Source organism: Gobio gobio (genome assembly GCF_949357685.1).
Source record: "Gobio gobio genome assembly, chromosome: 3".
NCBI classification, from domain to species: Eukaryota; Metazoa; Chordata; class Actinopteri; order Cypriniformes; family Gobionidae; genus Gobio; species Gobio gobio.
In genome coordinates this window covers 63,764,909-63,786,136 of record NC_137099.1, presented here as the reverse complement: position 1 = coordinate 63,786,136, position 21,228 = coordinate 63,764,909, and the positions used below count along the sequence as shown (strand labels likewise).

The window sequence follows — 21,228 nt, the reverse complement described above, 5'->3', positions numbered from 1 at the left end:
AATACCCTACCCACTTGATCTGCAAGCGCAAAACTGACAATAAATTTGAAATAAATTCAAAGAAAGTTTGTAACTTTTGCTTATCTTATTTTGATACCTTGATGTTTGTTTTTTTCCCTCATTTTTACACTATTTACTGATAATTGTTTGTTTTGGTAATCATATCAATATTAAAAAAATGAACAAATAGCCTAATTTTCTGCCATATACAATCAGCTAGCTAACAACAACTTTGTTCTGGGAACCAGTCGTTAAAATGATTCAGTTCAAAGGAGTCATTAGGTGGCGAATCGGACATTAGCAGACGCGTTGTGTGTGAATCCCGTCTTTAGAACATCGCGAAAGATTTGTCAACACACAGAAAACACTTCATAACCGGATAGGATTTGTTTCCTGTTTATTTAAAGTATGCTTTATGCAGCTGGTCAGAGAATCAGGCAATGTTTTTTGAGCGCATTTCACACCCAGCGGTAATTAAAGGAAGACGTCTGATAGCGCCACGTGCAACATGGATTCGGTCTTCCGACCTTTTGATTTTGATTAACGTAATATGTGAAACATTAGAAAGCTAAGAATGCTTATTTTGAAGACAGAGAGCGTGCGAGCGGGAGGAGCTCACTGGTCGTTCTCTCTGTCACTCAGTTAACTCAAGTGCAGCAGTCATCTGTTCTACATCACTCATAAATCACAATAACTGATCAAATAAGGCTTTGGCGGGACAAAAATTTGTTTTGGCGGCCGGCAAAAAATTTTCAATGTAGGAAAAACCCTGATATTGTTTCAAAGCAACTTCACAGAAAATGCATGCGTCTACATTACAGAAAAAAACAGAGAACATTAAAATAATTTTTAAGATTACCTTTTACACATTCAGGGTCAACATCTGTAAAAGTTCTTCAGGATCATGGATCCAAAACTTCTGGATCATGAGGGGGGAAGAAACATGCACACACACAAATGAATATTAATTTGTTTGATAAAACATTAATATTAATTATCAACTTACGGACAAGGACTTGCAAAACATACTCACCAGGCCCATACAAAAACTTCACAGTAGATCCAAAATCCTGGTTTGCCTATAATTTTTCAGAGTCCAAGTATGGTGTTTTCCTGTCCTCTCTGTTGAACAAGTGTACATGACAGTGTTCTCAGATTATTCATTCCAAAGCTCTGTTACATCTTATGACAAGCTTGATCTTAAAACTAGCTGACAGTAGGGATGGGCATTATGACCATATAATTATACATACATGAGAAATTATATTTTACAATAACGATATCACAATATATTTATTTTGATGGATATTTTATTAAAATGCTACAGAATAATACTGCTTTAAAAGTCTTCACTGTATGATATTCAATTAATTAATATCACTTGATTCTTAAAGAAGCAGAAGGTCTTCTCTATTCTTTTGTTTTATTAAAATGATGACAAAGCTGCAGCCCCTTTAAGAACGGATGCACAGAATGACACGCATCCGGGAGTCCCCACGTTAACTTGAACTGTTTAACTTACTTAAGACATAACTGACTGTTTAAATCAAGTGAATACCTCACATGACAAGGTTTCTGAGATAATAGTGTGCATTTTACAGAAAGATAATTGATTTCGGGATCGCATGCTGTCTGAGAGAGGCTTATTTTAACACATGCATGTCCCGTTCATTATTCTACATTCATGCATGTTTCCTTGTCAAAATGTCAAAAAGTTTTAGTACAGTCAGTGCTGCGTTATATACGCTATATTCCCATTCCGCAATATAAAACGGTAATGTTAACGTTTACAGCAAAATCACTAACAATAGTCAGTATCATCAGATCGCCATAACACCCAGCCCTATCTTAACAATATTACAACAAAACACAGAAACAGAATATGTAAGTTAATCACGATTAGCATATGACTTTAATGCACTAACGTTATATCTTGATGAGCAGTAGAACCAATATAAAGGGATTTATGTTACCTTCTGCCGTCTGTTGCCCGCCATTGGAAACTTAGTCTGTTCGTATTCATGTTTTTTCGTTCTCAGTCGACATCCCACCATCAAAATTCGTCCAAAATAAGATTTTAACAGGTTTAAATGGTCCATGCAATGCCATTAATAGACCGACGTGAAGATTAGAAGCCGCGATCGCGTCGCGTCCCCGCGAGCCACGAGCAACTCCAACGGCAACGGGTGTATAATTCAAACTGAAGGCGCGCACTGTCATTGGCCAGATTTCTGGATGACGTTCAGATTGACCAATCACGCTCAAAAGAACACGGAAAGACAGCAAATAGCCTTGCAAATATAGAAAAAAACTTGTTTTAAACAACAGTTAGAAAATGTGTATATATATTTTTATTTGCTGTTATATTTAATTAATTGGTCAAATGGTGTTTTGTGGTGCGGGCAGAGGCCTGGAAGTTTCAACCTGGAGAGCAGTGCAGATTTGTACTCTTTAAAAACAATTATTGTTTGATATTTAGTTTGCTATATATTTTGTTATATTTGTATCCAGCATTGAATGTAAAAATACACCTTCACTGTAAAACAGAAAATTAAAGTAAAATATCTTAATTTAAATAAGGAAAAATCTGTAAACTAATAGTGTTTTCTCTAAAACATTTAATGTAAATTTCTGTGAAGTTTTTTAACTTTATTTGACTTAAGATATTTGACTTTAATTTTACGGTTTTTGTTTTGCAGCTGTAGCTGCTGTTTTTTTAGGTTTTTATTCTTACAGTGTAAATATAAAACTAATAAGATTTACTTTAAAATGACAAAGAATAATGTTAAATTGTTAGTATGGACATAAACATAAACCTTTAATATAATGAGCTAAATATTGTATTACCGTTGTTAATTTACAGATATTGTTTGTAATTTTGCATGAATTTGTTATTTATGAAAACAGAAAAATAATACAGTGATGTTCCTGTAAAAAATGAGAATTACTGTAGTTTGTCATTAATGATATAATCCTTAAAATAACAGTCAAGTTGTTTATTTAGATATTGTTTGTAATTTTACATCGTTTTAAACGTAATTCAAAATTAGTTTTTTTCTGTAAAATTAGGATTATTTTTATTGGTTGCCTTATTTTTATTGGTAACCTTATTGGTTGCACCTACATCTATGGTGAGTGGTGGATTTCAAACCTCAAAACGCCCCTCTTTTGCAGCGTGTTAAAGTTAAGAATCTTGGAGTGACACTTTTTGTGAACAGTTGCAGAGCTGAAAGATCTGCTTGTGTTTCTGTGTTTCTTGAGCAAGTGAATCCCTGCTCTTTTTTATTCCATATTTTTATTTTGAGCATATCAGTTTTTGGTGTTTTTAAAACAAACTTTTTCATTTTCCACATTTCATCTCCTTTTTATTTAATTCTATTATTGCCTACAATTTGTAAAACTGTGCAAAAATTGTTTGGGGATAGTCTAAAATGTTTGGTTAATTATCCTTTGTTAATTCCATTACATTTCTTTGTTTATTTCATTACATATTCAGATTTTTTTGTGAACGTATATGTTCAGACAGGGTTTTTATTTTGTACTGTTTTTATAAAAAATATTTGATTAAGAGACTCTTTTCATGCAGGGGTTTTAAGGCCCAGACACACCATTCTGATGGTTTGGCCCAGACCCAGACAACGTGAACCAACCCCACAGTCGGCTTTAGTCATTGCTAGTTCAGTTTAGTGTTTCAGGGCCTTAAGAATTCTTTTTTCTGTGCAAAAAGCTTGTTTGCTGTAGCCTACAGTAGACCAGAGATAATTCTCAATCCTGAAGTCCTCCCCTGCCCCCCCTCCCTCTGAGAACAGCCAGCACAAGTGTCAGTCATTAACATATGAAAGGTCTTCTTCACACCTAACAGTCTTCAGTCCTAGCACACCCAGCAGTGTTTCAGCTGTATATGTCCGTGAAATTTCACGGATTCCTGTATACGTCCGCATACGTGAGGTTTCCGGGTTTTTCTGGAAATATACTGTTCCGTGTTACTCTGATCCGCTTTTTCCCACATACATCCGGTAAACATCAAATTACACAGGAGTATACCATGCCCGGATAATGCCGGATTTCAGTGTTTTCATGCAGTGTCAGGCCTTGGCGCTTACGCCGACTTGCCTGGAGTTTGCCCCTGGCAAAGTGAAGGCCATCTTACACCCTAGGGCTGGTTATGTGCCCAAGGTGCCATCTAGCGTGGTCAAGCCTTTGGTTCTTCAGGCATTTCATCCTCCGCCTCACGTGACGGCGGAAGAAGGGAGACTTCACCTGCCCGGTCAGAGCCCTTAAATTATATGTGGAGAAGTCTGCGCAGTGGAGGAAATCTGAGCATCTATTAGTGTGTTTTGGTTCATCTAAGAAGGGGCTGCCTGCGTCAACCCAGACTATCAGTAACTGGATTGTCCAGGCAATAGCCACGGCCTATCAGGTGCGCAACCTGCCTTCACCTATGGCCATGAGGGCACATTCCACCAGGGGCATGGCCTCTTCGGTGGCCCTCCTTTCTGGGGTCCCTTTGCAGGACATTTGCGAGGCGGCCGGATGGGCTACTCCGCACACTTTTATTAGATTTTATAGTCTGCACCTCCCTGCGACGCCCGGTGCTAGGGTACTCCAGTCCTAGCTGTGCCCGGTCTCCGGCTTCACACTAGGACTGGTGCTACCGTCGGTGTGGCCTAGTGGGTACTCGTTCCCCAAATTCGTCGTTCCGATGCAGTGGGAATTCCCTCGAAAGGGAACGGCTCGGGTTATGTATATAACCCTTGTTTCCTGAGAAAGGGAACGAGCACTGCATCTCGTCGCCACACCTCGGCAGGCCTGGAGCGCATGCTTCATCGCGATAACTGCCATTACTATGCTCGAGCTCCCCTTTATGTATCTTCCGGGTATGCCGTCATAGTTACGTCATGACGCAACACCAATCAGGATTGGCCTGATTTCATTCATACTTCAGACGCGCTGTTGCTTAGGGAGTGTCCCCAAATTTGTCGTTCCGATGCAGTGCTCGTTCCCTTTCTCAGGGAACAAGGGTTATATACATAACCCGAGCCGTTTTATTTACACACACATGGGGAAAAATTATATATATGTTATTTGAGCTTTAAAGTCGTTTAGGGTGCTGTGTTGTCATGGTAGCAGTAAAATGTAACATAACTTTACACAGGAAATGTTTAGAAAGCTTTTTTTCACACTAAAATCACGTATATTGTTCACATCTTGTAGCTTTATGATAAATATAAAAAAGCTTACAATACCAGCTACAACAGCTTGTTTTCTCTTTCTCCCATGTGTAGCCCTCCTGCCGGGTAGAATCTAAACGTGGCTCACAAGATAGCTATCTGGCTAAGGGATCTTTACTAAAATGCAAAATATTACCATATGTATAATGCATACTGGTATATTGCATTTTTTCTAGCACACAGAAAAAATAAAATAAATACATTCTCACACACAGTCTCAATATACATAAACAACTACACATAGCAACTCACCGATATATTATTGGATCAACTTCTCTGTCAACAAGCATATCAACGTCATCGCTATCTTCACTCTCCTCAATGTTTTCCACATCGCTGCTTCGAGTGAGCTCAAATAAACATCTTCAGCAGAAAAAAAACTTCTTTTGACGATCCATTGGATAATAAATTCCGTCCAGTTAGTAAGATTAGCAAACAGTTACTACAAAGAGACCGTCTGTTTACTAGCCCTTTAGCTGTTAGCTGTCAAATGACAGGGGAGGTGTGTCACAGACTAACTCGCAGCTTCTCGTGGAGAGAGAGAGAGAGATCGCGCCAGATTCAAATGAATAAATAATCACGCCCATGTGACGAATATAAACATGCCAGGTATCGTTGGAATCGTGTGCTCATTGGCTACATTTTCTGTCAGTCATGACGATTCAATGCTTTTATTGGCTCCAGATAAACAGACAATATCATGATGAGCACATCATGACATCAGCTAAACCGAGTGCTATGGTTGGACATTTCGGACTAGATCCCGGCTATCTTTGCATGTTTTTGAGTGCGGGTGGTTTTATTATGTTCGTAACATTCTAAGCTATAAACCCATGTCACTTTATGCTACCGGGAGACGTTTTTGGTGCATTATTTTATTGCATAACAGTCTAGTATGATACTTCGCTCCGAAGAAATGCGATGTAAACAAAGGATTAACCATCAATATTACACCGTTATTGTTTCGTTGGATTAAAAATGCTCTATGGGATGTTATTTTTGCTTACATTAATGCAAAAATATAGCCGTTATAAGCTTTTCATTGAAAAACAGTGGTCTGTCCTCGATGCTTGGGGTTTAGACCTTTAGAATGATATATAGTTTGTCAAGATTAATTATGTTTTTTTACGTTAAATGTATTAATAAACATTACACTCGTGCTAAAAATAGTGCTTCAACCCGAGCACGTCATCGCAAGGCTTAAGGGGTTAATGTGTGTTTCAGGGGCCCTGTTTAACTCATCGATGGGCATTATCATTTATCCTTGTGAATGTTGTGTTTCAGGGGTTTCTAGTGCTGATTGGGGTGTGAGTTAAGGCCAATTTATACTTCTGCGTCGAGTGCACGCAGAGGGTACGGCGTACCCTACGCATAGACGCGTTGGATACGCCGTACCCTACGCCGTAGCCTGACGCGCACCTCTCCAAAAATGTAACAACGCGTCAATTCTACGCGGACCGCAAGCGATGTGATTGGTCTGCCAGAACCCTTCCCTCAGGTCAATAAATAAATAAAAAATCTGCGATAGGAGTGTGTGTGTGTGTGTCCAGAAATTGGATGATAGTTCCTTACGTCTGCTATAACACACTATTTTGCAGTCCAGCGATTCTTTATGGTAGTAAATAAATACATAGATCCGCTGAATATAGTTTATTTATTTTCTCATTAAAACCAAAGATGTTAATCAGTAATTGTATATCAAGAACAGGGACACATTAGGGTATATTTCGTGAATGAAGTCTCCGCAACAACAATCGCTTGCTGAGCCACCGCTGCTGAAAACAGCGGCCACGAGCTCCGCCTCCGCATGGTTTCACAAATGCATTCCAGCGCCAGATCGCCTTATTTAACTTTACTAATCAACTAGAGATGCTTAATTTGTATTAGATACAACAACTCAAGCTGCAAGAAAAGCCGCTCTCTCACTGCTGCTGATACTCCGACATGAATGTACAGATTCTACACATCAAGCTGCTTCTTCTTCGGCTGTTGTCTTGATTACACCAACATGCCCGAGGACACTGCCTTCTAGTGTCTGCATGTGGAATTGCACATTGACGCAGACAACAGCGCAGAAGTATAAATGCTCACGACGGCGTCGGCTACGCGCGTAGCCTACGGCGTACACTACGGCGTACACTCGACGCAGAAGTATAAATGGGCCTTTACAGTCCTTCACACATCTGTGCACTAAAGGACTCAACAGTGATAATGAGATGCACTTATACATACCCTACTGGATATCAGATCAAGAACGTGTTCTGGACCAAAACACTGGTAAAAGTTAATGGAGAGTTTCCAGATCTGTCTGAGGACCCTGAATACAGTCAGAGGCTTCAGTATCTGGGAGATCAACAGCAGAACTGCAACGTCAGACTGAGTCATGTGACACTAGAGGATTCACACAAGTACTATTTCAGATTCATCACTGATGATGGAAAATGGATTGGTTATCCAGGAGTGACTCTTGCTGTCACAGATGAGTTTGGTGAGGTTTATCTCTTGTTCTGTGCATTATGTTGAATAATAATCAGTGTATGACAGCAGCACTAGATATAATGTGTGTGTTGTGTTCAGATCTTCAGGTGGAGTCTCCTGAGAGAGTGACAGAGGGAGATTCAGTCCGTCTGACATGTAAAAGCAGCTGCACTCTGACTGACAGAGCAACATTCATCTGGTCCAGAAACTCACAGCCATTAACTGAGAGAAGAGACAGAAACAATGAACTCCTGCTGCAGTCAGTCAGAAGAGAGGATGCAGGCAGATATAGCTGTGCTGTACATGGACACCATCACATCTCTCCTGATCTTCATCTCAATGTCATGTGTGAGTATGGGTCAGAACACAATACAGCCTTGTTCACCGGTTCACCGGTCCCTCCTTAAAAAAAAAAAAAAACAGGTTGTTGACACTTACAATGTAAATAAATTGTGCCGATCTGTAAACATTTAAATAATCAGTGTTTCAATAGTAAATGTAGAGCCCTGACAAAAGTAAAACTGTAGTAGGAAAAAGAAGAGACAAGAGAATGTCATAATTTGTATGTCATATTTGTATTGGTGTGGACTTTGTGTTTTTTATATATAATGTATTTTTATATATATTGTTTCTGAAAGTTTTCAAATGTGCATATGTGGGAAAGAATTCATACAAGGACTGTTTTTTTGAGAACGTCATATTTGCGATGAGAACTGTGGATTTTGACCTCTCAAGTTGAAACGGGGAGGGGTCGGAAGAGAACGAGAGGAAGCTCGGAGGGGAACAAGTGTTCGCAGCCAAGAGAAAAGCTGGCAGTGAGTCAACGCTGAGCTGCTTGTGTGACCGTGTCACGCATCAGGTTTGCAGCTGGCAGCACGCGAGGACATTTTGAGCGAGTTTGGAAAGAGGCTGCACACTTCAACTCCGTGTGAGTCAAATTTATGCATGAGCATCTCACGTGAGAGAATCAAAGTTTTTTCATTACGCTTATTTGTTTTATTAGAGTTAGATTGAGAAATCATCCGGAAGAATAATCCCGTGTTTAATTTCTCAAGTTCAGTGGTGCAGTTATAATAAATTGGGTAATTTGGTTGAAATCCGGAAGAATATACTCGTGTTTATTTTATTCATTCAGTGGAAAAAGTATCACAGTGATGTGCGTAGTTAGGAGGCAAGTGCGTGCATATTTTCGTTAAGAAACAGATCGTCGAGTCAAGATTTGGAGCACTGCGTGGACTTTAGTGGATGCATCTCAACAGTTGGAGGAGAGAGGAGTTAATCGACATCCACTCAACATCGTCATGGGACACGACGGGGTTGCTGTTTATCATCTCGTCAGGGAGTGAGGATTAGAGGTTTCTATTCTGCAATTGGAATCTTGTGTTTCCTGGATTCGTGAGTACATTGGTTTTGCATCAAAAGAGCTCCAACTAGCGCGCCATCGGTGTACTGAAAATCCCAGCTGGGTAAAATTCAAAGTGTTACCTTTTTCATTTAGTTTTTTTGTTTTGTTTTGGGGAACAGTGATCATTTGAATGTATTGCTATTGATTTTGTGAATTTGATTATTCAAGGAAAAAAAATCACACAAAGACAAAATAGTTCTGAGAAAAAAATAAATACATGTTTATTGATCTGCTGTAATTTTGTGTGATTCCTTAAAGGATTTGGAAATTTATAATAGGGGTCCCCTGGGGAAAAGGTTGGGAACCACTGGCTTATAGGATGATCATTTTTATTTGGTAACACTTTAGAATAATGGTCATTAGTTAATATTAGTTAACTACATTAGTTAACATTAACTATTAATGAACTGCACTTATAAAGCGTTTATTAATCTTTGTTTATGTTAATTTCAACATTTACTAATGCATTATTAAAATCTTGTTAACATTAGTTAATGCACTGTGATGTTTATATTAACTAACGTTAACAAAGATGAACAAATATAGTAACAAATGTACTGCTCATGGTTAGTTCATGTTAGTTAATACCTTAAAGGTCCCATGGCATAAAATTTTCATTTTATGAGGTTTTTCAACATTAATATGAGTTCCCCTAGCCTGAATATTGACCCCAAGTGGATAGAAATGTTGATCGGTGTAAAACCGAGTTCTGGCTGTCCTTCTCTGCCTTTGAGAAAATGACAGGCCAGACGAGCCAATCCTGAAGTCTCCTGGTTTGATGTCCAAGCAGGAACGGTTTCCTCCCTTTCCCCCGCCCAGAGAATCTGGCACGCCCATGCAAACGCGAGAGATCATTACTTGTGAACGAGTGAATGCTGGCAGTTTCTCAGTGTTTGGATGTACAAATGAAAACAGAAGTCTTTTTTCAGTTCCTTCTGATCTGTGATCAGTGATTTCTTATGTGTAGCTTATTATTTATTATTCGTGCACACGCAGCGGCTTCTCTCTCTCCCGACAGAACGGTGTTTTCGTGTTTTCTATCTTGTGAGTCAGTGTTTTTGTACGTCCTCGTCGCGTCTATCTGTTCTAAAATGTGTATACAGTCTTTTCTGCTCAACACCGGCAGAGCCACATCTTTAGAGATAAACCTCACACACGCGAAGCTCGGCCTTCAACATCCCCGACCCCCAGTACTGCATCTGCCCACAGCGGAGGAGCCAAACACGGCCAGAGATTAAGCAGAAGGAGGGTAAGCGTGAGCGTATCCGGCTAGGCTAGCCAGCTTTCCCCACAATAAACTGGATTACATTCGATTACTGTTGTTGTGTCTTTGTTTGCGCTGTGTAACGTTACTCAATGCGCGTCACTGACGCTATTCAAATGATTGGAACATATGCTATACTCAACACTTACTAACTCGTTCATCTCGCTGTAATGGTACATTGCATGTGTTACAAAGTTATGTGTTATGTGACTGGGACTCGTGTTTATTCAGAACTCTCAGATACAAACACAATAAACTCGCGCTGACAGACAGCGCTCTCATAACTCAGTAAGTTACTATAAATAACTTTGTTAGCAATCGCTCCGTCTCCGTGATGTCCGTTTCGCGAACGAATCATTCTTTTGAATCGGTTCTTTTTAGTGAACCGAACCAGTTCACCAAATCGGACTGAATCGTTCTAAACTGTTCGCATCTCGAGTCAGCGCTGATCCATAATTTACTAAAGTTACTAACTTTCTGACAAGAGTGACAGTCCCTCCGACTAGAAATAAACTAATAACCTGAAGTATATGCTGTAACAGTTCACCCTGAACTGAGACATGCTGAGAGAACTGATGAGAAGTGAACACAGGTCCATCCATCTCTGGCAGCAGCTCGTGCCTGCTCGTGCCTCGTTAAACCACGCCCCCTCCGCTCATTTAAAATGCAAAGATGTCAGCCAATCACAACAGTGGGCGTTTTTACTGAAGTCTCACAGCAGACACGCCTCTTGAAGCAGGGCATTCAGCCACAGGGCAAACAGCAGTATAGAAAAAATGCCTTTTATTTCTAAATTATGACATTTTATGATGTAAAAATCATACTAACAATATAAGTACACCTCAGGAAACATTATAAAATAATAGAAAAATGCCATGCCATGGGACCTTTAACTAATGTTAACTAATGACCATTATTCTAAAGTGTTACCTTTATTTTACCTTAAAATTACATTGACTTAATTTGATTTAAAAAGCACCTGCTGTAGCATCTTAGTTTTTTTCGTTGCACTAAACATTATTTGATTTAACATTTTGGAACAATGATATACTTTGGTTTTATTTAAATTCACTGGTAAAGACTTTTTTTCTTTACACTGAATTTAAAAACAAATGCTGATTTAAGTAACATCTTTGTTTGGATTGCAGAATATGCAGATGTTGCCATTAATTTCACCTTTCAGCCTTTTAATTTCCAATTACATTTCCTGTTAATTTCAGATTGAGGACTTGTTTTTTAATTAGGCAAAAGCCAATTAATATGGAGTCAAAATAGGGCCACATATATCTGCAAAATAACACAATGTTTTGCAAACAAAAAATATGTTTTGCAAAAAAAAAAAAAAAAAAATTGCAAAAAAAATAGAATATTGAGAAAAAAATGCTTTTTTGCAAGTAAAAAAATAGTAATTGCAAAAGAAAAGTTACCACTGAGAGAAAAAATAAAGTTTAGCAAAGTAAAACTTGCAGCATTGACTTTGCAACACCTTTGCGTCGCTCCTTTAAATCCACGTTTCCGTCATCCGTGCCTCTGCGGCGCAAGCTTTCCTTTGCGCTTCATTTTTCTTTGCGCCTCGCTTTGTGTCCCTGATTTGACGTGGGGGAGGGGTCAAGAGGTTGGGGTGTGTACATGGGTGTGTACAAGGGACGAAGGCGCGTCCTTCTCGTTACGTCATCAGCGCGAGCCCCAGACCGTATGGATCTCGAGACCTCTGTGTGTCATTCTGCTGCATATCATCTAGCTGTCTTTGAACACAAGAATATATTGGGCATGATTAATTGCATACATTTTTTTAATCATGTGTTTTTTTTTAATTAATGAGTTAAATTGACAGCTCTACTTGTAACACTTTACCCCAACACTGATGATGTGTCAGACAGATTCAAGAAATGATTCCTGATGTAGTTTGGTTAGTTAACATAGCTGAGAGCTGCATGCATGCAACATGGGTATTTATAACCCTTACACCAGAATGCTAGACATCGATGGATCATCCTCTGCATAGAAAGTGAATGAGATTGGGCAAATTAATTGAGACAGCGAGAGATCAGCACAGTTGCTCAGCCTCAAGGGCGAGTGGCCAAATTTAAGTCAGATTGTATTGATTGACGTAACGAGAAGGACGCGCCTTCGTCCCTTGTACACACCCATGTACACACCCCAACCTCTTGACCCCTCCCCCACGTCAAATCAGGGACACAAAGCGAGGCGCAAAGAAAAATGAAGCGCAAAGGAAAGCTTGCGCCGCAGAGGCACGGATGACGGAAACGCGGATTTAAAGGAGCGGCGCAAAGGCGTTGCAAAGTCAATGCTGCAAGTTTTACTTTGCTAAACTTTATTTTTTCTCTCAGTGGTAACTTTTCTTTTGCAATTACTATTTTTTTACTTGCAAAAAAGCATTTTTTTCTCAATATTCTATTTTTTTTGCAAATTTTTTTTTTTTTTTTTGCAAAACATATTTTTTGTTTGCAAAACATTGTGTTATTTTGCAGATATATGTGGCCCTATTTTGACTCCATAAATTTAGCCTGTTAAATACCAAATAAACATCTTGTTCATGTATATTTTCATTCTTTTATTGTGTAAAAAACAAACAAAAAGGAAATCGGTATCGGAATCGGCCATGTAAAATCATGATCGGTGCATCACTAACAAAAACACAAGTTGTTTTGGATATTCCTTACTAAAATATTCCCCACACCTGCTCCAGCATCCTGGCCTGCTGACATGAGGCAGGATGGATCCATTGATTGATGTTGTTTATATTCTGACCCTCTATCTGTAACAACAGAACTCAGACTCAGGTCATGTGTGCAAAATTCATCAGATTATTTGAGTCATAGGAGGTCCAGCTGGTTATATGTAATATTTGTTTTTTGACGCTGAGTACATAATGCATGTGGTAGGGGAGAGTGGGGCACAACCTAACGCTTTTTGACTGTGTAAGTTTGTGTAAATCCACTTGGGGTTGAGAGTATTTATTTTATCCCACATTAATGTCACACATGTCTAGTACAATTATGTGGTTTTGTTTCATTAATACAGTGTATACTTTTTTCTTGGTTTACCCTGAAAGAATGCAAGTGAAATGTGACAACATTCCCCATAGGTGGGGCACATTGTAACATGAGCAAATGACAGCTTAAAATGTTACCTGATATAATCAAAAAAATATCTAAGACAAAATAAAATATTGTGTCAATAAAATGCAACTATTAACTTTTTAAAATAAAATAATGGCATTTTTTAATAATTAAAAATATACTCATTTTTGAGTTTGACAACAATCACATCGCTAAATACAGCTAAACAGCATATTTAAAAACATAATAATAATGAATAATTTTTGAATGTTAACTCTCAGTCATTATTCACCCTTTTTTCATAGTTTCTCAAAAAAATTCATAAAAGTATAGAATATAATGGCATATTTTTAATAGGGGCTCATTGTAACGCAGTGTTAACACACCCCATCTGCACAACTGGGATTTAAACCACTGCTCGTGTCTTCTGCTGTCAGATCAGCATTAAAGAATGATCTCAACTATTAAATAACAGATATAAGATTATAATAATATCAGATATATCTTATTTTAAATAAACATAAAAAATAGAGATGAAAAATTAACTTAGGTAAGAAATAAACTTTCGCTATGGTTAAATAAACATTCAGTAATATCTTCCAAAGATCAGCTCTGATGACAGTGGAGAATACAAGTGCAAGTCCATCAATAAACATGGAGAGAAATACTCCACTGTGACTTTAGACGTCATGTGTGAGTAATGGTGACATTGAAGCCTTTGAACATAGCCAGTGATTTCAAATTTATTGTGATATTTAATGATATTGATGTTTTTTTATGTGTTAGATCCTCCGAGGAGTGTCTCAGTGTCCATCAGTCCATCTGGTGTAATAGTGGAGGGAGATTCAGTGACTCTGAGCTGCAGCAGTGATTCAAACCCTCCTGCTCTGAACTTCAGCTGGTTTAAAGGAGAAGCGTTTGTAAGATCTGGAAGAATCTACAGCATCTCAAAGATCAGCTCTGATGACAGTGGAGAATACAAGTGCAAGACCATCAATGAACATGGAGAGAAATACTCTGATGCTGTGACTCTAAACGTCATGTGTGAGTTAATGATGGTTCAGTAACTGTGGTAACAAACAGATAAATAAACAAACAATCCCAAAAGAAGATTTTGCAGTTCCTTTTGTCCTTTTCAGACCCACCCAGGAGCGTCTCAGTGTCCATCAGTCCATCTGGTGTAATAGTGGAGGGAGATTCAGTGACTCTGAGCTGCAGCAGTGATTCAAACCCTCCTGCTCTGAACTTCAGCTGGTTTAAGGAGAATGAAACCTCAGCTGTTGGATCTGGACAGAGTTTCAGTGCACTACAGAGTGGACGCTTCTACTGTCAGGCTCACAATCAACATGGATCTCAGAGATCAGACGCTGTAACTGTCACAGGTGAAGCTTTTATTAACACATCTCATTCTTAATTTGCAGATTTAATTATATTCTTCCTCTTTCAGTTCATCGTGGTCTTGGCTGGCATGTCTGGTCGGGGATCACAGTGGCATGTGTAGGATTATTCATCATCATCATCATCATCATCATCATACTCTATACAATGTAAATAGAAATGTATCAACAAAGAGTAATATTTGTTTTTAAACTGCAGTACATTTGATTATTAAATGAAACGACTTGTTTCCATTTCCTGTTCAACAGTCAGAAGAAAAGGATAAACTGTAGATCTGCAGCACACGATTATGAGGTGAGATGATCAAAGAACCACAGAATGACACCAATACATCCGTTAGAGCTTCTTTATACACGTAGAACATGCATATCATCACACTCATGAATGTATGTGAGAAGAGAGACTCTGGACTGATTACACTTTTGATTGTCATGCAAAATCTCTTGTTTTGTGCTGTAAGTCCTTCTGTCTGTTTCGCTGTAGAACGATGATCCCAGAGCAGGAACATATACAGCTCTTGAGCTCAAGTCCAGATCACCTGACCTGTACGACACACTCACAGTGAGTGAAATATCATAAACTACACAAGCAATAGAGTTTGTGCAGGTAATAAATAATCAGTGTGTTTCCCATAGACTGTCCATCCCAGACCTGCTGTTCTCCAGTCGGGCTCTTCTGAATATGAGAATCTGTAAGTTGGAGATCCTCAGGTCTTCTCAAGATAATCAATAAAGATAAGATTATGTCCTCAGTAGTCAGTCTACTAGTCAATAGACACTAAACAGTCTTTTCTTTCTATTACAAACTGGATTATACATGTCGTCTCACTGACAGAAATCATATTCTTTTAAAAAAAAAAAAGAAATTGAGATAACTCAGATTATTTGTAGTGTTGTTTCATGTGCTTTAAAAATATTCCGACCTGTGTAAATGTGTGTGTTATTTCTGTTGTAGCCACAGCAAGACACCACGCTAAAATGAAGCACAAGCTAAACTTTTCTCAGCTTTTGTTGCGTCGCTGGACACGCCCACAGCCAACTACCAATGAAAATTGAACGCCTCTTCAGAGTTTCCATTCGTCAGTGAAGTGATGTTTCTCAAAGGTCCTCAAAGGTCCTGTAGAAAGTAATGGATTATATTCATGTGTGACATGAAGAAACAGTCAAAGTGTAACTAATAAACTAATTGTTTCAATAATATTTTATACATTTGATAGTATTTATGTTATTAAAGGGTCCATGTGACAGATTTTTCTCTTTATTCTTTTCAAATAAAACATTAAATGATAAAAAGGTACAAAGAGTCTGTGCTTTAAAGTGCTGGTTTTGCCTTACCCTAACCCTCATCACGACTTTACGTAGGGTGACCAGACGTCCCATTTTCCCAGGACAGTCCTGTAATTGACACACATCCAAAGCGTTCTCTCAGGTGATTCTGAATTCTCTTTGCATCTGAATGGTCAAATGCAGACATGTTTGTGTAAATTCCTATGTGGAGTATCTCACGTAAATACAGTCGGTTATGGTGCAAGTGAACAAACAGTCAATATGTGATCCTAGCATTCAGTCTTAAAGTGACAGGAGCCTAAAATATCTGTCTGTGTCATTAATGTTAATCAAACAACAAAAGATGTTACGCACATCAGGCCGGTGATACAATTTGGTAGTCCGGGACGTCGGGCTAGAGATTTTGTGAGCCCTGGCCCATACATGTTCGACCCAGAGTCTGATCCTGAATCGTCGGACAAAGAACCAACAACACCTCAAATCGAAAAGGATACTCGAGCCTGTGACAGCGTGGTACGTTATTGTTAATTATGTTTAGTTAGACATGTACATATACTCAGTAGATATCAAACGATTAGTAACAATGCAATACTGTCACATATAAAAACATTTTTTACTCACATAAGTGTGTTGTACCATTCCTGCCGCATCCAATATAGAAGGCACAGCATCGGTTTTAATCTCATTCTGTCTGCAAATCCAGTCTAGCCTAGAAATCTAGACGCACCCTAGCGGCAGCACATGTAATTTGCAGTCAGGTTCATCTAGCAACTCTCCGTTGGCTTGTGAGCTTGAAAAAACAAACTCTAATCAGGCCAATCCCATCGTGTATAGAGTCGGTGTGCGGGCTTAACATAATGACGGCAGAGTTGCGACGTTTCCGCGTGAAATCTACTTCCCTGCTAACAAAGAACGGCATTGAAGTCATTCTTAAAAAAGGAAGATGTGTTCGGAGTTTTGCCAACCATATTCGGCAAAAGATTAAACTATCAACTAGCTTTGCTGTTGGGAAAGCACATGGGACTCAGCCACAACCCGCTTGTGATTGTTGTCTCACCACTGATAGCACTCTGGTTGGTTGTAGCGCTATCCTATTGCGTGCAGAGGGAATTTGAAACACAACCGTGTATCCCGCCCCTCGGATTGAGCCCTGCTAATGGTGTGTTTCCAGACATCTTGAGGGAAGCAAATATTTGCAGATCTATTGTTTGCTGAGCCAGATGTCAATAAATACTTTTATTTGACTAACAAGGAAGTTTTCAGGATATGAAACTTACAGGATATTCTTATATTATGATGACCTTTTATATATCAAAAGCTCAAGGGAAAGTTGATTTCTCAATTCATCACCCCTTTAAATAAATGTATACATGTTAAATAAACCTACTGTACCTGAAAAACGTAGTTTAATTTGTAACTCTATCGTAATTGTCCTATTGTTTGTAATTTGCTTCTTTGTTATTTTTTTTATTTGACAAAAATAAAATAACTGTATCATATCATAACTATGTGAAATGGGAGTGTGCCTGTCCTTTCCGCCCCGTATTCCACCATGATAAATCTGGTCACCCTAACTTTACAGTAAGTTTGTTTTTATTTTATTTTGATTATGGGCTGTTACTGTATGCTGTCAGATGCTTGACTGTTTTATCTGGAGGTGTGTCACAGCGCTGTTGAAACCCTAAATTAAAGTGAAATATCCTCATTTAAATAAACCGAAGAACAATGTTATTTTACAGGTATTTCCTGAATTATTACGATCAAATACCTTCACTGAAAAAAACGTAAAATTATCTTAAAATTAAAGTAAACCCTAAAATTTAAATTAAGTGCAAAAAACTTTAACAGAAAATGTACAGATCTCTCAAGATCTCAGCATCTTCACTTTTTATAATCCAGTCTGACTTTATTTCTTTCATACACATGTTCTTGTTGAGAATTTATAGAGGTTTAGATGTTGATGTCATATTGAAAAAAATAAGAAGTCACCATTATGGTGATGAGTGTGTGCTTTAGTTCGGCTCTTGACCCTGGACTTTTTAACATTAACATGAATCAACAATGGTGAAAATTAATGTTTTTTTTGTGACTTTAGTACAGGGGTCCTCAACTTTGGACCTTGAGATCCACTCCGTGCAGACCGATTGGCATATGACGTGACAGTACCGTGAGAGCGATTCAAAAGCATAAGGAGCCGTTTGCTCTTCATTAGCTCTCGCGTTGCTTTGATGCAGTGGTGGAAAGAGTACTAAAAACGCATACTCAAGTAAAAGTACTGTTACTTGTCAAAAAATGTAGTGCTAGTAGAGTAAAAGTAGGCTACCTGTCCTAAATACTACTCAAAGTAGGAGTAAAAAGTAGCCCTTTTAAAAGTACTCAAAAGTAGTGAGTAGCGTGCTATGAATGTTATTCCACCTTATATACCCTGCAAATTAAAAATGTAGCTTACTCTTTTATGGATGATTCTCAGTAAGAACTAAAAAACACGAGATCACCAACAGTATTTCAGTATTTTAATATTTCTCCAAGTTTTATTTTTGACTGTTAGCACTAAAAATACAATATTTGAGTTGAGTTGAGTTAACTTTATTGTCCTAAAAGGCGATTCTGCAGTATACATACACGATTCGTACAGAAACACAAGTACACATTAAATAACACACTTTTATAATAAATCATTTAAAAACTTAATCGCTGCAGGTATAAAGGAATTTTGATATCTATTAGATTTACACAAGGGGAGTTTAAGTCTCTGACCCGATGGAAGCAATAGAAATTCAGTGCACAATGGGTGGGCAACGTCAGAAAGGACTAGCTGGCCCTTCCTAGTCACCATATGTTCATAAATGTGTGTGATGGTCCTTAGATCAGTTCCAACAATCTTGCTACACATTTTTACAATACTAGTCAACTTACTCTTGTTCCTGACATTTAAATTACCATACCAGCAAATAATAGAGAAACTTAAGACGGATTCAATAAAACAGAAATAAAACAGTTTCATGAAAGAAGCATCCATATTAAAAGTTCAAAGTTTCCTCAAAAAATACATACGCTGAAGAGCTTTTCTTCTAATAATATCAGTATTTGCTTCAAATTTTAGTTTATCATCGAGTACAGTCCCTAAATATTTATACTGTTTAACCACATCTACTTGATGTCCCTTTATGACAACAGGTAGCACAGGTACAGAGTTCTTTTTACGGAAATCAATGGACATCTCTTTTGTTTTAGAAGCATTAATAATTAAAAAAAGAATCCTCACACCATTGAATAAAATGATCAACCACTGGACCATGATTCCCATTTGACTCAGTGAGGAGAGACACAATCACAGAGTCGTCTGCGAATTTAACAATGTGTCTTCCTTCAAAAACACTACGACAATCATCAGTGTATAAATAAAACAAAAGAGGGGATAAACACAACCCTGAGGTGTACCAGAGGATGATACCAATTGGACTGGACAACACACCATTAACACGCACTCTTTGGACTCTGTTGGTTAAAAAATCCACCAGCCAACACACAATGGCTGAGTCTAAATGAAAATGTTCAATACGTTTCTTAGCCAAAATATGGGGCTGAGCACAATTAGAAGCAGAGGAAACATCAACAAAGAGCAAACGTATGTGATTTTTTTGTGCCTTCCGAATGTTTTTAAATCATATTTAATAGGGTACAAGTGGCATCTTCCACTCCTCTACCTGATCTATAGGCAAACTGCATAGGATCAAGGGCTGACTGAGATAAAGCTAAAATTTCCTCCCTTACTAATTTTTCAAAAGATTTCATAACCAAGGAAGTAAGTGGAATGGGCCTATAGTCATTAAGAGAAAGATGATTTATTTATTTTTTGCAAATTGGCACTACTATAGAGTTTTTCCAAAGACAAGGGACTTTAGAAAGTTTCAAGGATTTATTAAAGATAAAATAATAAATCCCTGAAAGCTGCTCAGCACACGTCCTCAACATTCTGCCACCAATGTGATCAGGACCTGGACTCTTCTTAACCTTAACCTGGTCAAAACAGCTATGTACGTCAGCTTCACTAATTTGACATTAGACATTTGACATTATTGCATTGTGTTTTTCTTTCATGTTTTCTGTGTATCTTATGTAAAGCACAGTGGTCAACGTTGGTTGTGTTTACTTGTGCTATATAAATAAAGAAAACAAAAAGAAAAAAAGAAGACATTTAACATTATCTACAGTCTCTGGAATTCCAAAATGATTATACAGTTCAGAGGTAAAATCATGAGTATCAACACGTGTATAAAATGAGTTAAAATTCTCTGCTAGTTCATAATCGGGTTTCCCTTGTAAAGTAATACTTTTTGTCTTCTGTTTAGTTCCAATTGTAGACTTCACATCACACAGAGATCTCCCGTTAGAAAACATAGTTTCTATTTTTTCCTTATACTGCAATTTTGCTAATTTTACTTCTTTTTTCACTAGTTTGTGGGCTTCTCTATATTGAATACTATCACCAAGTTTAAAAGATCTATTCCGTACCATGACTGCATTCCTAACCAGTTTAGTGATCCAAGGAATTACTAAGTCTTAACAAAATACAAAATAGTTTGTCGCAGTCTCTGTGAGATCGTCTAGATCAGTACACACTTGTTTAAACAAATCCCAGTCTGTACTATTAAAGAACCCCCTCAACTCTTGAATTGAAACACAAAACACCCATCCCCTCATCCATCCATCCATATTCTTGAGTTCCAGCGGTGTAAAATATTACTGAACATACATGTAAACTTGCACAGTTTGAACTTATTGTACAAAAACTTACTATCTATAAAAATGAAGAACTACTTCTCTTAAAGAAAGAAAAACACTTTGCAGGAAACTGATCAACACCTTCTAATCATGATGACAGGAAGATTCCATTCTCACTAAAGGTTTCACTTGATTTGTTTTTAATGCCAGCTCTGTAGTCAAGCATGTATACTTTTTTTTTTTTTTTTACAAGAGTGTTTTATCTTTTTTTCCCCATTCTTTGCAAGTGGTTTCATTTGGGTTGTTCCTGTCTTGGCATGGGGTATGTCACTGAAATAGACTTTAAAAAGAGGAAGTA

The 21,228-nt window shown here is 38.0% G+C and overlaps 1 protein-coding gene across 1 annotated transcript; it reads left to right on the top strand.

Annotated features, from left to right (window-relative positions):
* Window positions 1-7,442: 7,442 nt before the first annotated feature.
* Window positions 7,443-16,154, top strand: LOC307124235 (B-cell receptor CD22-like; the record flags this gene model as incomplete). The annotated part of the gene is made up of 10 exons (XM_079813283.1): window positions 7,443-7,719; window positions 7,809-8,008; window positions 14,067-14,154; window positions 14,248-14,505; window positions 14,601-14,843; window positions 14,909-15,008; window positions 15,108-15,153; window positions 15,320-15,420; window positions 15,495-15,550; window positions 15,814-16,154. The coding sequence occupies 10 exons, from the start codon at window positions 7,443-7,445 to the stop codon at window positions 15,912-15,914; spliced, it is 1,470 nt and encodes a 489-aa protein (XP_079669409.1). The 3' UTR covers window positions 15,915-16,154.
* Between the last annotated feature and the right edge of the window lie 5,074 nt (window positions 16,155-21,228).